General features: G+C 36.1%; 1 protein-coding gene across 1 annotated transcript in view; it reads left to right on the top strand.

The window, feature by feature from the left end:
* mdga2a (MAM domain containing glycosylphosphatidylinositol anchor 2a) overlaps nucleotides 1–23,563 on the top strand; it is a 232,707-nt gene that overhangs the window by 114,752 nt on the left and 94,392 nt on the right. The window contains exons 7-8 of the mRNA XM_055171404.2: nucleotides 9,042–9,371; nucleotides 17,986–18,279. Of these exons, the coding sequence (XP_055027379.1) occupies nucleotides 9,042–9,371; nucleotides 17,986–18,279 (624 nt within the window). The remainder of the gene's footprint in view (nucleotides 1–9,041; nucleotides 9,372–17,985; nucleotides 18,280–23,563) is intronic.

Below are 23,563 nucleotides of genomic sequence, written 5' to 3'. Positions count from 1 at the left end.
GTTTTTCATTTGAATTGCACAACAATAATATTCAGTATATAGAATTAAGTGAGATATATATATATATTTATATAAACCGGGTTTATTTTGTTTTACACTGCTTAAAATAACACTAAATTGTTACAGTTTGGTATGACAAAAATTTGTGGCTTAAAAAAATGTCACGCCCCTCTCAGATATATCTTTTGCTTGCAAATGTTTTATAGGATATATATAAAACAATGTAATTAATACTGCAACTTCAGTGTTTGACATCTTACTAAAAAAACTAAATGAGGAAAAAGAGGAAGCATTAGATTAAGATTCATACTGATCTAACAAACTGAACTAACAAACACCAGCAACATTGTAAGTTAGTTATTGCTTAAAGGTGACATAGAATGATTGAACGGAGTATTTATTTTTGTTCTGTGATGTGACATGTAGACAAAAATTTTTTTGTTTGGGTCTGTAATGCCTTAGAAGCTTCCTAAAAACCTCTCTCAGATAGCTCTATTAGGGTGGGGGATTTCAAACAAGTGGTTTTGCACCTATTTGGCTCCCCCTACTGGCTCAACTTGCAATCTCATTACTGATTGGCTGACTTTGCTGCCACTCAAAAAATTTAGCCAAATATTTTAAAGTGGAGGGGCAGTTAGATGCCTATGATGTCATAAGCATCATTTCTGGCTGACATTTCTAAAAGAGGAATTTCTATGAGACTGAGATGTTTAGCATGTTTAGCACTTTTTGTATGTTTGTGAATGTGGGTAGACTACCATTATTCAACAAAGACAAGGTAAAAATGTTTTTTCATTCTCTGTCCCCTTTAAATTTATGGATGGGAATCACATAACTCTCATGTTCATATTGCAAAAAAAAAAACTTACTGTGAGATACAACATATATAGACTAAAAATACACTAAAGATGAGATTTTAATAACAATGATGAGATACAGAATATGATTTATGTATTTTCGACATGATTTAAACCCCTGCGTGGTGTCTTTATCATGTTAATACCTGTACGAGTGTGGAACAAAAGATGCGTGTCACTGATCAAACCAAACCATCAATCACAGGTGTGAAGCCCAAAGTCTTTAAAGGAAACTTGACCATTGAGTGAATGTTGTGCAGTTACGAGAGCACAGAGAGAGTCGAGTGAGCGCTGATTCCAGCACTTGTGTGGCTGCATTTGTGCACGCTGACCAAAGGTGCGCTTTTCCGTAGAGTTTCACTCATGAAGTAGCCTATATGTGCCCTCGCGAGGATGCGCGCAAATATTAGTCTGCGTGCATACTCGCACATCTCTCGCTCGCGCGTGCTTTATCCGTACATTAGCTTTGCGCCTGAATAAACATAACATACTTTCGCACATCTTGTGGCCAGTAGGGGGCCCCCCAAGCCCGCGAGGCCCCACGCAATTGCGTGGTTTGCGTAGTGGGTAAACACGCCACTGTCAATTTGAAGAGTTTGGTTCCAAAACGCAATAAATCCATTTTGACTAAACTGGGTAAAAATGTGTTATATCAAGAAAGCGTCTATATTATAATAACATTTAAAATTCAAATCCATAATTTGATTTTTAAAGATTTATTATAAAAACTTTTTTTGCAAAATGCAATAAATCCATGACAAGTTTTTTTTTTAAATGCTATAAATCTTTTGAATCAATATATAAATGTGCATTCATCTTTGCCATGTTATATTTATTTAGTTGACTAGTGGTATACACTGATAAAAAAACCTTAATTGAATTAATCAAAACTCTTATTTTGTCATATTAAGAACACTGTCATTGCTGCTGTCATCCTTGGGACATTTTTTGACATTTCAGCTGTAAAATGTGTTGGCCCCACTCGATGGTCCTGCTCAATTTTCGTTGACTTCATTTTTCGCAGTTTAAAAAAGGATATCTGATTTTACGTCAAAATAAAATAATTTAATTAATTAATTCATAAATTAAATTAATTAATTATTTAAAAATAATTTACTTTTCAATATTGACCAGATACAATACTGATTTTGGGGGTAACTATTATTTTATTTTTTAAATGGCGTTTATCGCTTTTGGAACCAAACTCTTCATTTGATCACACACAAAATAAAGCACCTTTTTAAAGATATCTACCGTATATGTGGAGAACGACTAAGCAAAGATGATAAAATTCGACCTTAAACCTGTCTCCCGTTGGAAACAGTTGAGAAACGAAGCCTATTTTTTCCCTAAGCTTACTCAGCCATTACACCGAGCAAAGATTACTTGGGGGCAAGCTGGGTCTGATGAGAGAGCTGTAATGAAACGTCAATCAACACCGAAGTGGGAGTGTCCAGATATCCATCACTAACTAAAGCCTTTTCTGACAGCCGGCAACATCATCAATAAAACACGCCCCACCTTTAATCAGTCATCACTTAAATCTTTAGCCTTGTTACCACGAGCACGGTTTTGCCCAAAGTTGCAGGATCTGCTATGTAGGTATCTGCAATTGTGCTTTATAAGATATGTATTAGCTGGAGGGAGATGTTGGGAAGAGATGATAGAAGAGAAGATATTGCTAAGCCTGGACTCTGCCATAGAAACTCATCTTTTCATTTATTTACAGATAAGATATCATCTACCATTTGGACCAGTCTCCATCGAGCAATCAAAACAGGCATACAGAGATAAATCTACAGCATACACCATTCCTCAGTTGTGTGCTTCAAAATTTCTGATATGCAAATTGCATTCGAGATGTTTTGTCTAAGCGGAATTGCTGTGCATACTTTGCATTGTCTGAAGCTATGGAAATTGTGAACGTTAGGGCAAGTTTGTGAAATCTTTGTCTAGTCAATTCCGCCGGATAATGAGCAAACGCTGCCCGTAAAGCTGTTTTTCAAATTACTCAGGGCCGCAATGATCATAACAGTAGCGGAAACGAACCGTCTCCCATGTCGTGTAACTTGATTTATTCCTTCAGTAAATAGCAAAATGGGCATTAGAGAACTCGATTGCTTTTTGAGGCAGTGACTATTAGAAGAGCGGCGCAGTTATACATGATTTACTACGACTAATAACGGATTTGTATTCAAGCATATGTTTCCACTCGTTTGTTGATCGAGCTTGGTTGGACTATTGCCTTTTGTATAGCCTAGATGCATTGTACATCTTATATAGTAGAAAGTATTGAGTGGACATCTGGATAGGCTGTTTTCTGATGAACCGATAATCGGTTTAAAGTGTTTTTGATTGCAAAAGAAAAAAATAAGCCTGTGAAAACCCAGTTGAAGTCATTTTTTTGTGATTTAATGTTTTTTACATAAAACCATCCTATATAATGTAAATAATATTCTGTAGAAAAAATTGAAATCTTTAAAGGGGACATTTCACAAGACTTTTTTAAGATGTCAAATAAATCTTTGGTGTCTCCAGAGTACGTATGTGAAGTTTTAGCTCAAAATAGTATATAGATAATTTATTATAACATGTTTAAAGGGGCCATGGCATTAAAATCTGACTTTTTCCATGTTTAAGTGCTATGATTGGGTCCCCAGTGCTTCTATCAACCTAGAAAATGTGAAAAAGATCAACCCAGTAACAGTTTTGGTAAACCATTCTCTACAAGCACATGAAAAAATAAGTAGTTAAAATTTGGCTCTCCTTATGATGTCATAAGGAGCTCTTATTATAATAATGCGGCCCCTTAATCTGCACTATCCAATCACAGCACTGCCATGTAGTGCAGAGAAAAAGAGAGAGAGAACATAATTCACAGCACAATGGAGTTTCAATTGCAACAAACCGCTCATTTGCATTTAAAAAGGACACACCCAAAACGGCACATTTTTGCACATACCTAAAAAGTGACAATTTTAACATACTATAATAAATAATTATTTAGGGCTAAAACTTCACATATGTGCTCTGGGGACACCAAAGATTTATTTGAAATCTTAAAAAAGTCGTGTTCCATGGCCCCTTTAAATTACCACTTTGTAGGTGTGAGCAAAAATGTGCCGTTTTGGGTGAGTATTTTTAAATACAAATGTGCTTATCTCTGCCCTAAATGGCTGTGTCATGGTTGGATAGTGCAGATTAAGGGGCAGTATTATCTCCTTCTGACATCACAAGGGGAGCCAAATTTCAATTACCTATTTTTTCACATGCTTGCAGAGAATGGTTTTAGTTACTGGGTTTTTCTAGGTTAATACAAGCATTGGACCCAATTAGATTTTCATGATATGTCCCCTTTAATATTGACAGAGTAATGTCAATGTGGAATCAGTGAATAAAATCAAAGTTTGATGCAAAGTTTGAGACTTTGAGAACAGGGTCACAAAGACGATTGTGCGCCACATAATACTGATCTACTCTTCCTGATATGTTCAGAATATGGAGGATATGTCTAAAAATATGAGTTTGCTTTCTAAAAAGATGCAATTTACTGAACTGTGACCGTAGACAAATAGTTTTAACGATGCCATTATTAGTCCAGTGATTATATAAGGTATTGGATAAAAGGAAAGCGAATATGCACTACACTAAGCTTTTTATTAGCATAGACTTTAAAATTACTTTTTTCAGCCATTCACCACATGCCCATTCACATTGAAAGCGCAACTGAAGGCATAGTCAAAAACATTATTGATTTCCATATACTGCTACAAGGGAGTGTTGACAATGATCTGTGGTGGGTGCTGAGCTGTGGAAACAGCCAACAAATTGTAAAGAAAAGGCACGTCCATAATCGTTCAAAATGCATTTATCTATATTCTCCTGTACGTGACAGAGGGAAGTCTTTGAAAATTGCAAATGTATATCAATTGTGTGTGTGTGTCACATAAAAAAACATTACTGTAGTTTAAGATTAAGTCTTTTTCAATTCTTCTTAATTTATAGATGCACACGCACGGTTGAGAGTAAACATTGTGTTTTCTCTTAGGAACACCTTGATGGATTCTTCTGTTGGAAAGCTCATTAAAAGTTGAATCACAAAGTTGGGATTTCCATCGTGAGCATCGTTTTTTAATTTTAAAAGATTTTATTACAGATGAATTAAAAAAATCATCATTAAACGCAAGGCGTGTATTGTAGCAACCTGACTCTGAGAAGATTACTCATCTTGTTTCGTGGTAATTGCTTACCTGCAATGTTCTTAGAAAATAATAGATCTTACGTGAAGTTACAACACTTTTAAAAATAAAGGTGCTTGTCATTGAAGACCATTTGTGATCCTGGAGCACAAAAACAACAAAGCGTTACTTCACCCCAAAATGACAATTTTATCATAAATCACCCCTGTGTCGTTCTATTGTCTTCAACACACGTTTTTAGTTATTTTTAATAAAAACTGGAAGGCTTATGTTTGTTCCAAGGAAAGACATCACCAAAAAGGTCCATGTTGCCTCAATCGTTGAATAATAATATTATGAAGCGACGAGAACACTTTTGTGTGCAAAGAAAACAAAATGACCGATTTTATTCAACAATTTGTTCTCCTCCTTGGTTGTTCAGTGCACGGTCACGATCAAACTAAGGCGCATGCTGCTGACATCACCTGATGACGTAGTTGGCAACGTTTTGAGGGAATTTTTTGCTTTTTTATTTAAGCCATTATAAACAAGCAATTGTAAATAACACTTAAGCAGCCCGTATAAATGCTCAAATTATTTGCCAGCGTATTCAGTGTCTGTGCAACTGAGGTCAATGGGACAGAAGCCTCTTACAAATGTGCTTTTAAAAGAATGGTCAAAAATTCCCATAAACACAATCCTTAACCTTGTAGTCTTCCAAGAAGAGCTGTTATAGCTGCAAAGCAGGGGTGGGCATTTATGGCCCTGGAGGGCCACTGTCCTGCAAAGTTTAGCTTCAACCCTTTTCAAACAAACCTGAATGTAATTTCCAAGTCATACTGAAGCCTTTGATTGGGATTTTCAGGTGTGTTTGATTAGGGTTGGAGCTAAACTTTGCAGGACAGTGGCCCTCCAGGACCAGAAATGCCCAGCCCTGCTGCAAAGGGTGGGCCAACTCCATATTAAACCCTATGGATTAAGAGTAGGATGTCATTCAGGTTGATGTCACTCATTAATCATTAAGGGATTAATGTTAAAATGACCATTTTGGGGTGAACTAACCCTTTACATTTCATGGGTATATATGTAGCAAAAGCAAAAAATACATTCAAATTATCGATTTTTCTTGTATGCCAAAAATGTTTTGGATATGTTCCAAGAAGATATTTTATATATTTCCTAATGTAATTATATCAAACTTTATTTTTGTGAGTTGATGCCATTGCTAATGACTTCATTTGGACAACTTTAAAGGAGATTTTGATTTTTTTTGCACCCTAAGATTCCAGATTTTAGTTTAGTTTTAGCTCATTTTATCTCATCTCATCCTATCCTAACAAACCATACAAAAAAATGACCGGGTTCACATTTTTGGTTCCTTAAAGGGGGCATATCATGAAAATCTGCCTTTTTTCATGTTTAAGTGCTATAATTGGGTCCCCAGTGCTTCTATCAACCTAGACAATTTGAAAAAGATCAACCCAGTAACTTAGTTTTGGTGAACCATTCTGTACAAGCATGTTAAAAAATAGGTAATTGGAATTTGGCTCCTCTTGTGATGTCAGAAGGGGATAGTACCGCCCCTTAATCTGCACTATCCAAGCACAGCACTGCCATTTAGTGCAAGATCAGCTCATTTGCATTTAAAGGACACACCCAAAAACAGCACATTTTTGCTCAAACATACAAAGTGGCAATTTTATCATGCTATAATAAATTATCTATATGGCATTTTGAGCTGGAACAACACATACGTACTCTGGGAAACCAAAGATTTAGTTGACATCTTAAAGGGGACATATCATGACAATCTGACTTTTTCCATGTTTAAGTGCTATAATTGGGTCCCCAGTGCTTCTATCAACCTAGAAAATTTGAAAAAGATCTACCCAGTTACTTAGTTTTGGTGGACCATTCTGTACATGCATGTAAAAAAATAGGTAATTGGAATTTGGCTCCTCTTGTGATGTCAGAAGGGGATAATACCCTCGCCTTAATCTGCACTATCCAACCACAGCACTGCCATTTAGTGAAAGATCCGCTCATTTGCATTTTAAAGGACACACACAAAACGGCACATTTTTGCTCACACATACAAAGTGGCAATTTTATCATGCTATAATAAATTATCTATATGTTTTTTTGAGCTAAAACTTCACAAACGTGCTCTGGGGACACCAAAGATTTATTTGTCATCTTAAAAAAGTCTTGTGAAATGTCCCCTTTGAAGAACCTTTTAATCAATTGTTCTTAGAAGAACCATTTCTTTTTTACCTTTTTATAATGTGATGAATCTTTTTTTACTGAAAGGTTCTTCAGATGGATCCATTTAAGGTTCTTTATGGATCCATTCAGCCAAAAATGGTTCTTCAGTGGTATCATGAAGCACCATTATTTTTAAGAGTGGACAGCAAGCAAGTTTTATAGGGTCACCAAAGAGAGCGCAGCTATCCCGCTGCCACATTACGCTATTGATTAAGTCGCAAAATTGACCAATGAGGCGAAGCCCGCCGAGCTAAACCTCATGCAGCAAACCTGCAAAGTTCTTGCTCTTCATTATCTTCTTTCTCGTAATATTCATAGCATCTCTGCCTGTGCCATTGCTCACGGTCCACCTTGATACATCCTTTCCTAACAGACCAGATTGCTACAGATTGTAAAATGTGCAAAGTATATGCAAATAAATTGGTTAATAGGATCTCATAAAATCTGATTTTAAATAATTTAGGGATTCATAAATAATTAGGGCCAGATGCACAGCATTTACAAATCTATGGCTTGGAAATAAGAGGTGTTATAGCGGCTTGGTTGAATTCGTGGTTAGTTTGGGGCTTGAAAATCTCTGGTCCCTGTTCTCCTGTTAAAAGGAGAGCTGTGAGTGTACTAAATGTCAAAACAAACAAGATTTAATATTTATGCGTTTTCTGGTTACATGATGATTTGGTACCGCAGAATGTTTTTTGCTTTGTTAAAGTCACTATGAAATGATGTTTTAAATAAAATGAAATGCAACTTATTATTCACCAAGAAAAGGTAGACGGGACTTTAATCTATCAGAAATTGAATGGATTGTAAAGTGTGCCAGTGGTTGGAGGGGAGGGCCTGATAAATACGAGTATTGGATTTTTTCCTTCACATTAACGTGCACCCATGAATCATTTACTATAAGAAGCGAAGGAACGTAAATAGATAACTTAATAAGCACATCAATATTAAGTTAACTGTAAAATGGTAAGAGACTTTTCTCTGGAGAACGGTAAAAGGCCCTTTTGGTTTATTTGCTGTAGTTTAATCTCACTAAGTATACTACCTAAAATAGCTGCTATTCAGTCTAGGTTGGCACTTAAAGTTATTTTCAGACGTGAGACACATGAGATCTCTTAAATTCAACGTGAAAACATTCACTTATTAGCATCTTTATATTTAGAAGAAATGGGGTCGTGTGTGTTTAAGATGCATTTTTGCATCACTTCCAGTGCTATTTATGTCAAAACTCTCGATCTCAATGTTAAAGGATTGAGCTTTTATTAAAACTGAGCGCGACTCCCTGACAGCTCCCCATCTAAATGATATCAGTTTTTTTTCATAATTTCTGTCCTTTGGGCCCTATGTTAATTTCTCGCTTTATTTGTTGTAGTGGTAAGATGGTGTATTTTAAGAGCACCTATATTCACAATTCAGCAGCCTAAGATAACAGCCTTTGGATATTTGTATGATTTATCTGCTTGACGCAGTGATAATTTGAAAAGCAATGGTGTGGATGAATTGTGGGAAAAGTGGTGTGCTGTAAAGTAAACTGCGGTGAAATTACATTGAGTAAAAACCTTAAATAAACCTGCACACTGCATTTAATGCATCATTAACAGTGCAATAAAAGTCCTGTTTGGATAGATTAATATAATACACCATGACGACTCCCTATACTTGTTCTAATATGTCCAGCGTTTAACTTATTTTTGAATGCATAATTGAAATGCACATTTCTTTGTTCATTGCATCCACACAGCTCTGAAGAAAGGACGGTTTTGGATCACGCCCGACCCGTATCATAATGATGACAACATCCAGATTGGCAGAGAGGTGAAGATATCGTGTCAGGTGGAAGCTACACCACCCGAGGAGCTGATGTTCAGCTGGCTGAAAAACGGCCGTCCGCTTCGCAGCTCAGAACGAATGGTCATTACCCAAACCGACCCAGATGTAGCCCCGGGATCCACAAATTTGGACATCATCGACCTCAAGTTTACTGATTTTGGCACTTACACCTGTGTGGCTTCACTGAAGAACGGAGGGATACCGGAGATCAGCATAGACGTCAACATCTCCTCCACCACCGGTGAGCTTGTGTTGTTGTTGTTGTGCTGTGTTTGGTCTGGAGGGGAGATGTTTGATTGAGTGTTTGATGGATTTGTTTGCCTTGGTTAACCTCACGGGTACTAACCCAGAAAGTTTTTGAAGATGAAAGCCACACTTTAATGTCATTATATTAGATAAACTAAATATCAAACCATATAATTAAAACCTTACATAAGGATCCAGGTAGATTTACTGACATCAGTATTGCAGTAGACATTGCAGTAAAAATTGGGTTAATGAAGTCAACATCAAAGTATTATAGCTTCAACAAAACTTAATCTCCCTCACTGATGATATTTTAATTATATAATAGAATTGAGCATAAAATATCTACATTTGAAAGATCAGCACACTTTCTCCTTCTTGCTGATTTCTTTCAGTTAATAATTATGCAACATATCGCACCTTAATAAATGTTTCTGAAATGTGCCTTCTTCAGTAAGTCATAGATATTATTCTGCTTTGGAGACAACTTGAAATTTGGATTTTCCCACCTGAGACTTAAAGTCGGACATCATCATGCCTCTGAACTAAGTGCAGATCAATTAGCTACCTTATGTGAAACATTAAAACACGCTTTTAAAGGGGACATTTCACAAGCCTTTTTAAGATGTCAAATAAATCTTTGGTGTCCCCAGAGTACACATGTGAAGTTTAAGCTTAATATACCATATAGATATTTATTATAACATGTTAAAATTGCCACTTTGTAGGTGTGAGCAAAAATGTGCCATTTTTGGGTGTGTCCTTTTAAATGCAAATGAGCTGATCTCTGCACAAAATGGCAGTGCCGTGGATGGATAGTGCCGATTAAGGGGCGGTATTTCCCCTTTTGACATCACAAGGGGAGCCAAATTTCAATGATCTATTTTTTCAAATGCTTGCAGAGAATGGTTTACCAAAAAACTAAGTTACTGAGTTGGTCTTTTTCACATTTCTAGGTTGATAGAAGCACCTGGGACCCAATTATAGCACTTAAAGGCGGGGTGCATGATTTAAAAAAAAACACTTTGGAAAAGGGAGTCTGGCAGACTACCGAAAAACACTTGTAGCCAGTCAGCAGTAAGGGGCGTGTCTACTAACCGACATCGTTGAAGTGAGCAGAGGACTGAGCCTTTGGTTGCAATTCGCAACCTCGCCACTAGATGCCGCTAAAATGTACACACTGTACCTTTAATACATAATTTCATAAAAATTTTGTACTTTTACTTTTCTTGATAATATTATTTGGAATGTATTTTTTTCAAAGAAAAACACTGATAAAATACGAATACTTGAAAATTTACTTTTATGTAGAAAGTAAAAATACTTAAAGAGTGACTAAACCCTAAACCAACTTTTTTTAGTTAATGATCTGTAAGAATGGGGCTTTTTTAGTGCCGTTCATTGATTTTAGTCAGTTTTTTGACATTTGGATATAAAGTGTTTCAATACAACAATATATGGTGTAAAAACGTCTGAGTGCTGCCCTCTCCAGGTTGAACGGTGGCTACTGCAGTTGAATTTTCCTATTGGATGTTGGGTCCAAAAAATAACTTGTGATGTAAGCAGGTTCAAGCTCACCACACCCTAGTTACGATCTTACCACACACTTAGTTCGTCCCCTCTATCTCCGTTGCGATCTGCCCACTTTTCTTGCATATTTCAAATATTGCCAGTGGGTGGAGTCAGGCTCTGACCAGGGGTTTAGTTACGCTTTAAGTAGTTTCTGCCTCTGATGATATGTCCCCTTTAAGTGTTATTGCTTTTAAAGGTGCAGTGTGTAAATTTTGGCGGCATCTAGATTTGAGGTTGTGAATTGCAACCATTGGCTCAGTCCATCGCTCACATCTTTCTTTTGAAACACATAAAGAAGCTACACCACAGGTTACCATGGGACAAACATGTCATCGTTTGAGGCAACATAGTGATGAAGCATGCTCTGTAGAGCAGTTTGTTCGTTTAGGGCTAGAATAGAAATACGGTGATAGAAATATGTAGAAATATGCAGGCGAAAAATTGTGACTTCCATATAAAATTGACTCACTCACCGGTTCATTCATTATTTATACAGCACTGAAAACATAGTTATGTATATTATGTTGCCTTTCTGTCAATAAATCCTCCTAAAAACATCTTATGTAAGTTTTATTAGGCTACTAAGTCCAAACAATAAATACCGTTTTGGTTCTTTTTAATGTGGTGTGACGTCTGATTGACTGGAACGCATTGAAGTTGAAGGTAGGACACTTAAACTGTTCCCATATCCGACTTCATCTCGAATGCGATATTACACTCACAGCATGTTGTTTTTAAAATGGAGTCCAATATTCTCCAGGTTTAGCCACAAGTGTTGACACATGCTGGTTAACAGACAACTCGGATTCAGGATATTACCCACCTCAACCTGGAAATAATGTCTGGAATGGCGCTCTTTCAAAGTTACTAAACACTTTAAATGTTTTGATGTTAAATGCGGCAGTCATTTTTCCAAACATACCTTACAAAAACACATTACTGGTGTGCATCTTGAGACAAAATAATGGAACTGTTATATGTTAACATGCGTCAGATGTTTTTAAATTAAGGCAGCTCAAACATGCATTTTAGTCTGGGAACCACACTAATCCAATACTAAATCTTTAATGTCATAAAGGGGACATATCATGAAAATCTGACTTTTTCCATGTTTAAGTGCTACAATTGTGTCCCCAGAATAACCCAGTAACTTAGTTTTGGTAAACCATTCACTGAAGCACGTGAAAAAATAGGTCATTGAAATTTGGCTCCCCTTATGATGTCAAAAGATGATCTTATTATAATAATACTGCCCCTTAATCTGCACTTTCCAACCACAGCACTGCCAGTTAGTGCAGAGAATGAGAGAGAAAATAATTGACAGCACAATTGAGTTTAAATTTCAACAAACCACCATTATGGCGATCAGTGTTGCATTTAATTTGCATTTAAAAGGACACACCCAAAAAATGGAAATTTTTTGCTCACACCTACAAAGTGGCAATTTTAATATGTTATAATAAATTATCTGTGGGGTATTTTGAGCTAAAACTTCATATACGTACTCTGGGGACACCAATGACTTATTTTACATCTTAAAAAAAGTCTTGTGAAATGTCCCCTTTAATCCAGATGTTATTTTTTAATATTAAGGTGAGAAATATCTAGAGATGTTCCGATACCATTTTTCTCTTCCCGATACCGATTCCGATACCTGGGTGTATATCTGTAAAATATACAGCTATACATACTACTAGTCCTGTATGAATGGATATAACGGTTTTATGGTGTGCTTCAGACTTATTCCTGTATAAAACATGAACAAATACATACAGTGAACTAGGGTATTTTTATTATCTGAAAGACATTTGACAGTAATATTTATTTTTCCTAAGAGAAAACGAGCCACACATTAACACTGTACACTGAAAGGGTATTTTAGTTTTAGAATAATTTGAAAAATCTGTGGAATTCTGTGGGATGATTTTAAATGTTTTTAGAAGAAATTAGAGAATTTAAGCTATTAAATATAACAAAATTGCATCTAAAATAATTACTTTTTAAAGGCTTACAATTAAAATGAATACACCAAACCAATGAGTCCTCTGAATTAAACTGGACCAACATGAACCAGATAATGTGCATGTCAAGATAGAATTATAGTTTGTAGCCTATATAAAATGACATATATTATTGTTAATATATATTATAGCAGAATAAAAAAGCTTGTGTAAACGTTCTCATTATGAATTAAGCACGTATGAAGATCATTTCATCATTTTTACAACACAATGTAAACTTTATATTAAACATAACAAGAGCATTCGTCTTGTAAACGGATTTGAAATTATGGATGTGCTGTGCTGACTGTCGCGTCACATAGACGACAGAGACAAGTAAGATCTGCGGTAAAACTCAGTTGTAAGTTTTATTTCATCTCAAATATCAAACGGTTCATGCTCTTATCATTAAAAACAATCACAGCAAACAGCACACGCAGGGTTTATGTACTTCAATGCTGCTCACAAACGCGCGAGGCTATGTATGTGTACTTGTTGTCAATGACAGTACTGGTCACTCACAAACGCGCTCAGGCGCGGGGTATGTGTGCTTGTCAATCACGGGCATTAACTCCGTTGAGTACTCCGCCAAAATCTGCGGGCGCGGATTCCGTTGAGACATGTCGATGTTTTGTTTTATTAGTCTGAAATACTAACAAACAGCGGACATACGGCTGCATGCTTTCATTTCTTTGCCGCTCTAAGTAAACAATGGTTGCGTCACGCATGAGGTAACTTCCTGTAGTTTGCATTCAGAGCAGCGAAGAAGAAATGAGTTTCGCTTTGCAGCGTTAGCTATAACAGGAATAACTAGGTTTAGTAAGAAAATGGTATCGGATCGGTACATGGGTTCAAGTACTCGCCGATTCCGATGCCAGAATTTTTTGTGGTATCGGCCACATTTCCGATACTGGTATCTGAATCGGAACAATTCTAGAAATATCTTAAATTCGATCAGCATCAATCAATCAGTTGCTTCATCACAAGTAAATCGTCTTCCCATATTGACCAAGATGGCATCACCAGAGAAAAAGCAGATTAGCATCCGTTTTTCATAAACAGCAAAGAAAAACAAACAAAGAAAATTATACTACAGGTCCGTTGAATGCTTTAATCTGATTGGCCGATGAACGTTCTGAGGTGTGCAATTATTTTCTGGGAAACGCACGGTGAAAGTAGTTCCTGCAAGGTCTCTTGACCACATTACAGTTCCATATCACTTCACATAGTTAACTGTAATAACGGACTAACAAAAACAACATGACAGACGATTTTCTGAGGCAATAAAGGTGCAGTTTAGAGATGCACAGAGGTAGCCTTGTTCACACAATCTCTCTCTCTTCTCTCTCTCTTTCTTTCTTTCTTTCTCTGTGTCTCTGTCGCTCTTGCTCTCTTTGTAATAACTTCATTAATAACTGCATTAGAATACTGTCTATCAGCGCCTCAAGCCTCCATTGCCAGATTTAAAATGACATTTTGGAACACGCAAAAGACCCGTTGGAAGAGATGCGGAAGAAATAGTCCTACTCACAATAGTGATTTAAGTTAAAAAACCAGACGAATCCCTTTACATATATCATGTGATTGATGTCTTGAGGTGTGGTAACTGTAGTAAAAGCGGAATAATTCACTCCGGGCCGTTGAATAATTGGAAATAATGCACACCCGAGGTGTAACGGCCACTCCGCTTCGTGTAGTGGCCGCTTCACCACCTCAGGTGTGCATAATTTTTCGAATAATTCAACAGCCTGTCGTCAATTATTCCTTACATATTTAACATAAGTTACAATACATACAGTTCATTAACATACAAGTATCCACAACTCTTTAAATAAAAATGATAGTCGATCTGACACATCAAGCAACAAATGCCATTCATTAATAATTATCAGTTAATCAGAAAAACGCGCATATAAAGAAATACATTACATTGAAGTAATACCAAAAATAACATTAATGTTTTTCCATTGCAAAATACAGGTATTGTTGCATTAGCCATTTTTACAAAGCCAAACAAGGTAATGTGATTTATTTTCTCAATGATTTCCTTATGCAAAACACCTTATATTTGTTTGTTTGTTTGTTTGTTTGCCCTGAATCTACCAGAGAAGTCATGCTTAATCAACCTGCAGACGCACCAAGATCTCTCTCTCTCTTTCTTTTTCCCTCTCTCTCTCTCTCTCCCTCTCTCCAGACCACCTGCAGTCGCAATCGGAAATACATTACTGCGCCATTCCCCTTCTTTTTGTGCCATACTCATTACCTTGACTCCATATAAATCTGTCTTTTCCCCTTACCTTGTGTAGCAAAGAAAATAGATTTTTTCTTTATCTGCAAAGGAGAACAACATCTCATTTTCCCCTGTACAGTATTTATCCTTCTTTATCATCTCATAATCTGTGACACCCCGCATTTCATACGTGCATGATAGCTTTCAATATGACAGTCCATTTCTTTTACAGTATTAAATCAGTAATTGTTTTATTTTTAGAGATGGGAACGAGATTAGTATCCTTTCCGATCCTCACATCTCGCACCCATCATAAGCTCTTCTTGGGTTTTTTGTGCACCCTTTTATTAATGGTGTTGAACTTGTGAAATGGACCGTGGAGATGTACACCCCCATGCGCAGATGCTTTGTGTACAGTCAAGTGGAGATTTATGCTTTATGGCGAGGGTCTGTGCAGCGCTCAGGTGGCTATTTATAAAGGAACAGGTGTTTCTGTGGCATTGTCGAAGCTGTAGGGGAGACTTCTTCAGTCGTCCTGTTTCACAGAGCATGTCATCGTGTCAACCTGACCCTGCTGGTTCAGAGGTCTGGACTCAATCAGAAAAGTTGGCGCTCAAATTGCTCAGTCGTTAAGGGATTTGATGTGGAAAATTCACATGTCCTTGCACTTAGATGTCCTGTTTGAACTCCAGGCAGTATGTCGAATTTAAAGGAATAGTTCACCTAATATAAATTTCTCTGTCTTCATTGTAATTCTTAATTTTTTTGGTGTCGTTCCAAAGTCGTATGACTTTTTTTATAGAAGCAAAAATGTAAAGAAATAACAATGTGTTTGAACTCAATTGGATACACACCTTATAATATAATATATATATATATTATAATATTTGAACTGATTTGGGTATACGCAATATAATATAATATTATGTATATTATAATATTAGAATTGAATTTGATATACGTCATATAATATAATATAATATAATATAATATAATATAATATATTTGAACTGAATTGGGTATACGCCATATAATGTAATACAATATTTGACCTGAATTGGTTATACGCCTAATAATATAATATAATATAATGTAATATAATATAATATAATATAATATAATATAATATAATATTTGAACTGAATTGGGTATACGCCTTATAATGTAATATAATATAATATAATATAATATAATATAATATAATATAATATAATATAATATAATATAATATAATATAATATAATATTTGAACTGAATTGGGTATACGCCTTATAATATAATATAATATAATATAATATTTGAACTGAATTGGGTACACACCTTTATAATATAATATAATACAATATATTTGAACTGAATTGGGTATACGCCTTATAATATAATATAATATAATATAATATAATATAATATAATATAATATTTGAACTGAATTGGGTATACACCTTATAATGTAATATATTATAATATAATAAAATATTTTAACTGGGTATACACCTTATGATATAATATAATATAATATAATATAATACAATATATTTGAACTGAATTGGGTATGCGCCTTATAATATAATATAATATAATATAATATAATATAATATAATATAATATAATATAATATAATATAATATTTGAACTGAATTGGGTATACGCCTTATAATGTAATATAATATAATATAATATAATATAATATAAGATAATATATAATTTGAACTGAATTGGGTATACACCGTATAATATAATATAATATAATATAATATAATTAAACTGAATTGAGTATACGCCTTATAATATAATATAATATAATATAATATATTTGAACTGAATTGGGTATACGCCTTATAATATAATATAATATAATATAATATAATATAATATAATATAATATAATATAATATAATATAATATAATATAATATAATATAATATAATATTCAAACTGAATTTGATATACGTAATATAATATAATATAATATAATATAATATAATATAATATAATATAATATTTGAACTGAATTGGGTATACGCCTTAAAATGTAATATAATATAATATTTGTGCTAATAATTTTTTTATTATAATTTAAATAATTTAATTATAATTGTCATACATATGTTTCTGTGCTTTATTCATTAAATAATTGTCAATTTTTTATAATTCAGTTAACTCTTTTGTAAGGACATGGCATTATAAGTTTAAAACACCTATAAATATCATTTATAAAAAAGTCATTTATTCAATAAAGAAAAGATGTCTTTTAGAAATGTGAAAATTTTGCAAATAACAGAAACACTCTATATATATGTATACTTTGTTTTCTTAGATGTAGGCGAACATGTACGTCTTTCTTTGTTTAGTCGAGACGAAAAAAGTGTTTTGAGGAAAACATTCCAGGATTTTTCTAAATATAGTGGACTTTAGTGGACCTTAATGGTTTGCAGTGTCATAATAACACGTAAAAACAAAGCCAATATGACTTGAATTACGGACACAACATAACAGTAAGTGCAGAGCGAAAAGGGTGGATGCAGATGCTACACATCCTTTTGTTAATCTGAAGGTGAGCAATATTTTGGTTATCTGAAATAATCCCAGTTTGGTCAAATAACCGATGATTATTTAAGAATTGTAAAAGCCCAACTTTTTAAGCTTCACCATACACAAAATCACACAACAGTATAAGAAAAGTGGTCCATATGACTTTTTTAGACCTTTAAACACATTTTTAGATCTTCTCGAATGGTGATATGAAAATGTTGATGTTTGGTGATATTTTCATAGCTCATCACAGCTTTTCATCTGCTCTTTTCTAGTCCCACCCAACCTGACCGTCCCGCCCGGAAAGTCTCCTCTGGTTACTCAGGAGGGCGATACAGTGGAACTCCAGTGTCTGGTTTCTGGCAAACCCAAACCCATCATCATCTGGTCCCGCGCCGATAAAGAAGCGCCCATGCCGGACGGAAGCATGCAGACCGAAAGCTACGACGGCGTTCTGCGCATCGTCAACGTCTCCCGCGAGATGACCGGCACTTACCGCTGCCAAACCAGCCAGTACAACGGTTTCAACGTAAAACCCAGAGAAGCCACCGTTGAACTCATTGTGCAGTGTAAGTAATCCGGGCGTGTTGTTACTTTCAACCTAACGTAGTTGGCTTGAACATTCTGTGCTTCAGGTTTTAATCGTGACTTGATTGGCAAAAAGCAAACCGTTAATTTTCTTGGGAAATAAATGGAAAAAGTACGGGGACATCATTAATTGTAATTACAGGCAACCTTGGCGAGCGATGCACAATGTCGATCTTTTTACTGTCTCATTAAGACCACAGATTCAATTAACGCAGGTACAGAGGTTAATGCAACGAAATGAATTCCATATTATCGATGCATTGCGTGAATGCATTGCGTGAATGAATCGCTTAAGGAGAGCCGGTTTGACTCAGACAGGTGTGTAAGAGGGTCAGATGGCAGTGTTAACAGTTTCATAAATGCAAGCGAATGAAAACGTTCTGGCAAAGGACACATCTCCTTATTGTCCTCTGCAGCCCCTGCGGAAGATGATTATATTGAATATCTGATTACAGTAATAATGCAAGTGTGGTGTATGCCGGATCACGGATGTACAGTTCAAGTATGTGAAAAGATTTTTATTAAATATCATGTGTCAGAAGGATCACTTATTTTTCACAATGCACCTGCCATGTCATGAATAAGTTTTACAGTAATGGACATGTGCTTGCACACATTTAAATATTGCTGGATATCTGGTTATGCCTTAAAGAGTAGTTAAGTTAAAAAGAGCACTCGAAGAAACATAACACCACTTGAAAGATACAAGAAATAATTGCTAAAGGGTCCTAAAATAATCACTCTAGCTTGAATTTTGAATAACCCCTCACGATACTAACTTGTGTCAGCGTTTTATTTAATTCCTTCAAGCTCTGTATTTGTTTTGAGGGCCAGATTGGTCTGAAATAGCCTCCGCGTGTTTCCTGTTTTGCTCCGAGTCGGTGGTTTTGTTTGTTAGTCACGATTCAGTGCTTTTATTTTGTTTCTCTGTAATTGCCGACTCTCACTGAGCTTTGTGTTTTGTTTCACCCTGCTATGAATTCAGCGTGTGTGATCATTATGTCCTATTTAGGTGAATCAAATAATCCTGACCTTTGCATGTTGCACCAGCTTAGTAAGATCTAATGAACACACGAGTTAGTAAGTGCTATAGAGCGTCTCAAATTTGGCCAAACCTCTCAAACGTTTCTGTGAGATAATTGTTTATTTTTAATTAAAGCAGAGGCTTTTTTGTCTTGGTGAGCAAAACACATCTGATTTTTGAGTTATTATAATTTAGAGCTCGAGTCAACCCTCCAGTCTCAGTGGATGTCACTTTTTGCGTGCTCATGTAATTTTCATAGGGCTTAATGCAATCCTCCCCTCTGTAATTTATGCGTGACTGTCATCACCAAATAAAAGTATTTTGCTCATTGGTTGAGCCGCTGTTGCATATATGCTTACAGAAACAGAGCATTAAAGCAACACTATGTAGTTTTTTTACCTTTAAATAATGTCTCTAAAATTATTTCAGTGATAGAACAACTTTTAACTGGACAAATTGTACTGTTGCTGCAACCTGAGCAGCCTCCTAGCTGCTACAAGCACACTCTGAAAGTGGCGGTGGAGGGTAGAGCACACAGCCCCGCCCCTCCCCCTGCCTGCAGAAGAGTGACTGATACCATGCACTGTTGCGCTTTTCAACCACATGGGGGAGCTGTAAGTCATTTTACATGGAAACTACATAGTGTTGCTTTAAAGATTTTTTTTTTTAAATTAATCTACAAATGGCTTATATATTTGCCATGGTCTCTGCATATTAAAGGCACAATATGGAATTTTTGCCACTAAAAGTCGTCATACGAATATAAAATTGCTGCTTGATGATTCTGTAAAGGAACGTAGAGTTGTAGTCTTTACCACCACTACCTATTGGAAATCGGTCCGTCAGGACCAAGCGTGAAGGGGGTCGCCCACCGGCCGCACAGCTCAGCGGTGCGCCGGGTCGAGTCGCGTCTAGGACAACTCGGAGGTATCGTAAACCGGAAGTGCAAATTAAATAGCGCGAGCTTCGTCTACTGCAAAATGCAAAATATACGTTATATATATATATAACTCATATAATTTAAATTTAATCTATATAATTTACACATCCCCCATCAGCTACACATACAGACAGAATGACGGATACAAGCTCTTTAGTAAAGCCATCATTTCCTGCTTAACAGAAGCCTGGTTGGTCATAAGCATTAGCCATTCAGTACAGATGACAGTATTTGATGACTCATTCTCTACCGCTGTAACTTATGTCATCTCTGGCTGTATGATGAAGACTGTTCCCAACCCCTCCCCGCAGACAAGAATGATTGCAGTGACTTCGGAGGGGGGTGGAGGATACCAGAGGTAATCCTAATACAGTCATTACTTGCAGAAGGCCCAGGCACTAATGTATGCCAGTGGATAATATCTGCTTATGTCTGTGACAGCTGAACGAGTCCTGCAGCAAGCTAGTACAACTGCGAGAAGGGAAATAGACAGAGAGAGAGGGAGAAAGTTGGGATAAAGAAGGTATGAATAAATATGGTTAAAGCCGTAATGTAAAAGAGAGAAGGGCTAAATGGATGGCAGACAGCACAGAGAAAGTATGGTAAAGTAGAGTAGTGTGTGCATGTACGCCTTTACCATACAGTATTGTGTGAAAGTCCACCATGGCACCATTAGGTTTGCTGTTTTTGCAGTGGAATAATCAACATGTATGTTTCTTTAGTCTTCTTTATTAGAATACAACATAGACTGTAAAAAAAGATGGACGACACCCGTTCGCTCTCTTCCTTTGTTGAAAAGTGAAGCCGTCAGTGTCCCGATACGGGTGCTGACATCTTGGGTCTTGAGTCTGCGCAGTAGCGATATCGGGACCAGTCCTGAGCAGTAGTGAGCAGGAAGTAAAGCCACGAAAGCAAGGCCCTTCCCTCGGTCTCGCAGAATGCGCATATATCAGCTGTCAATCATGACGTGACACCCCCATTTTTATAGCATTAAATAACTAAAAACAAACTTTTTAAAAAAACAAACATTTGAATTTACATCAGCGTGATAAAAACAGTAAATGACAGAAAACAGCTTCGGAAAAAAAGATAAATGAAGTGTAATTAAATTGTTTAGTTGGTCTCAAGTCCTATTGAATAACATGGGGAGGCGGGGTTTATGACCTATACTGCAGTCACTGGGGGGTGATCGAGACGTTTTGGCTTCACTTTTCAGGGCTTGTGTGGCACGCTTGGAATACAACCAGAAAATACAAGAAATTTGTATGTGATATTTAAAAAAAAAATTAATAAATGATAAGCTAAAGTGTCAAGTGTTTAGTGCGATCTCCTCAACCTGCAGGCTTTCTTAAATGAAATGAAATGCTAAGTCTGAGCTAATGAATTCAGGGCTTCAGTCTCTTCAAAAGAGTTCAAGATGTGTTTAGTGCCAAAAGAGGTCAACACTAAATACTGACTTTTATCTGAAGAAGACATTTTGTGTAGATTTTTCCTGTATTTTCTGTTTATATCTTAATAAAGAGAGCAAAAAATAAATATGGATGCTCATTGAAACTTTGCCGAAACAAAGCTGAAAGAGGTGGTAAAAATGTACATTTCGCGCATAATTGGACGCTTGAGTTCACTCGCTTCATTCTTGTGTGAAAGCCGCGCGTGAAATTCTAGTGATTCGAGAAATTCACGCTGAAATTCCCATCATGGGAGGGGCTTCTGCGACTCCGCTGAGACTCCGCCACTCCGCTCACTTCCTGTAATCACGTCACTACTACAGCAAGGTCCTGATTGGTTAACGCTGCGCGGAAAAATCCGCCGAAGTTTAGATTTTTGAACTCGCGCGTTTTCCACGGCAACGCTTAATTCTCGCGGAACGTGCAGAACGCGCCACGCCTTCTGCGCGTTCCGCGCTGCAGAATGCCTAATCGCTTCTTTGCATTGACTTAACATGTAAATCATCCGCGCTTGCCGCCTTTATCACGGCTGGTGTAAACGCAGCATGAGACTTTGACACTATATAGCCTATACATGATTATCAGTCATGTGACCTTATATGTCATTCCAGTTGCCTGCCGCCATCTTGAGTACCTACCAAGTCCTGTTTATAGCTAGCTTGCTATAATTTAAAGCATATTTTCCGCCACATATCTTATTTTCTTGTTTTAGTTTGTATATTCTATGCATTAGATTCATATAGCCATAAATATGATGCATTTACATATTATGTCATAGAAAAATGAGCCCATGTGTCTCGTGTCTTAGTCCTCTCCACTGTTATTTTTAGAATTAAAAACAGCTAACATGAAAAAAACTTTAAATATATTATGTACATTTTACTGACGTAAGTTGAATTCTTGTAATCGTTTAATGATTGGTTACTACCCCCGTCAATCAAAACTTTGCTGGAAAGGCATTGGCTGGCTTCATTTTGGCTTCATCTAGTCAAAAGCGAAGATGCGCGAAATGACACCTCGCTTACCCAATGTGCGCTTCCAGGACATTTTAAGGTCTCAAACCTTATCTGATTGGACAAAACAGAAAAATAATGCGGAATATTTATATCAGTCTAACAAAGCAGCAAGAGATGCATTTTCAGTGATCATGAAACATGATCATAAGCGCGCATGTAAACAAAGGAGGATCTTGTGGGATTTTTCCGTATTTTTCAAGTTTTTTGGATATGTCAGAAATGATCAGAACCATATGGCAAGATATTTGAGTATCAACATTTATATTAATATGCGGTCCTTCTGCATTTCATTTAACCATTTTCACTCCAGTGTATTGATGCCAAAACAAGCTCAGAACATGAATCTTGAGTGTTTTAGCTTTCAAATAATGCAACGTTCATGATTGATGATGGAATATTTGATGTAAAACAAAGTACAGAAACACATAGACTGACATATCGATCTTGCCGAATCAAGTACTCAAGATGGCGGCAGACGAGTGAAGTGAGTGACGTACGCGGTTGACGTCATCTGATATTCATGTAAATACAGTCGTATGCAAAAGTTTGGGCACCCCTGACAATTTCCATGATTTTCATTTATAAATATTTGGGTGTTTGGATCAGCAATTTCATTTATCAAATAACTGAAGGACACAGTAATATTTCAGTAGTGAAATGAGGTTTATTGGATTAACAGAAAATGTGCAATAAGCATCCAAACGAAATTAGACAGGTGCGTAAATTTGGGCACCCATGTCATTTTGTTGATTTGTATACCTGTAGCTAGATTAATTGGAACACACAATTGGTTTGGTGAGCTCATTAAGCCTTGAACTTCATAGATAGGTGCATCCA

This window comes from Misgurnus anguillicaudatus, chromosome 7, assembly GCF_027580225.2.
Source record: "Misgurnus anguillicaudatus chromosome 7, ASM2758022v2, whole genome shotgun sequence".
NCBI classification, from domain to species: Eukaryota; Metazoa; Chordata; class Actinopteri; order Cypriniformes; family Cobitidae; genus Misgurnus; species Misgurnus anguillicaudatus.
This window is presented reverse-complemented; position numbering and strand designations above follow the sequence as displayed.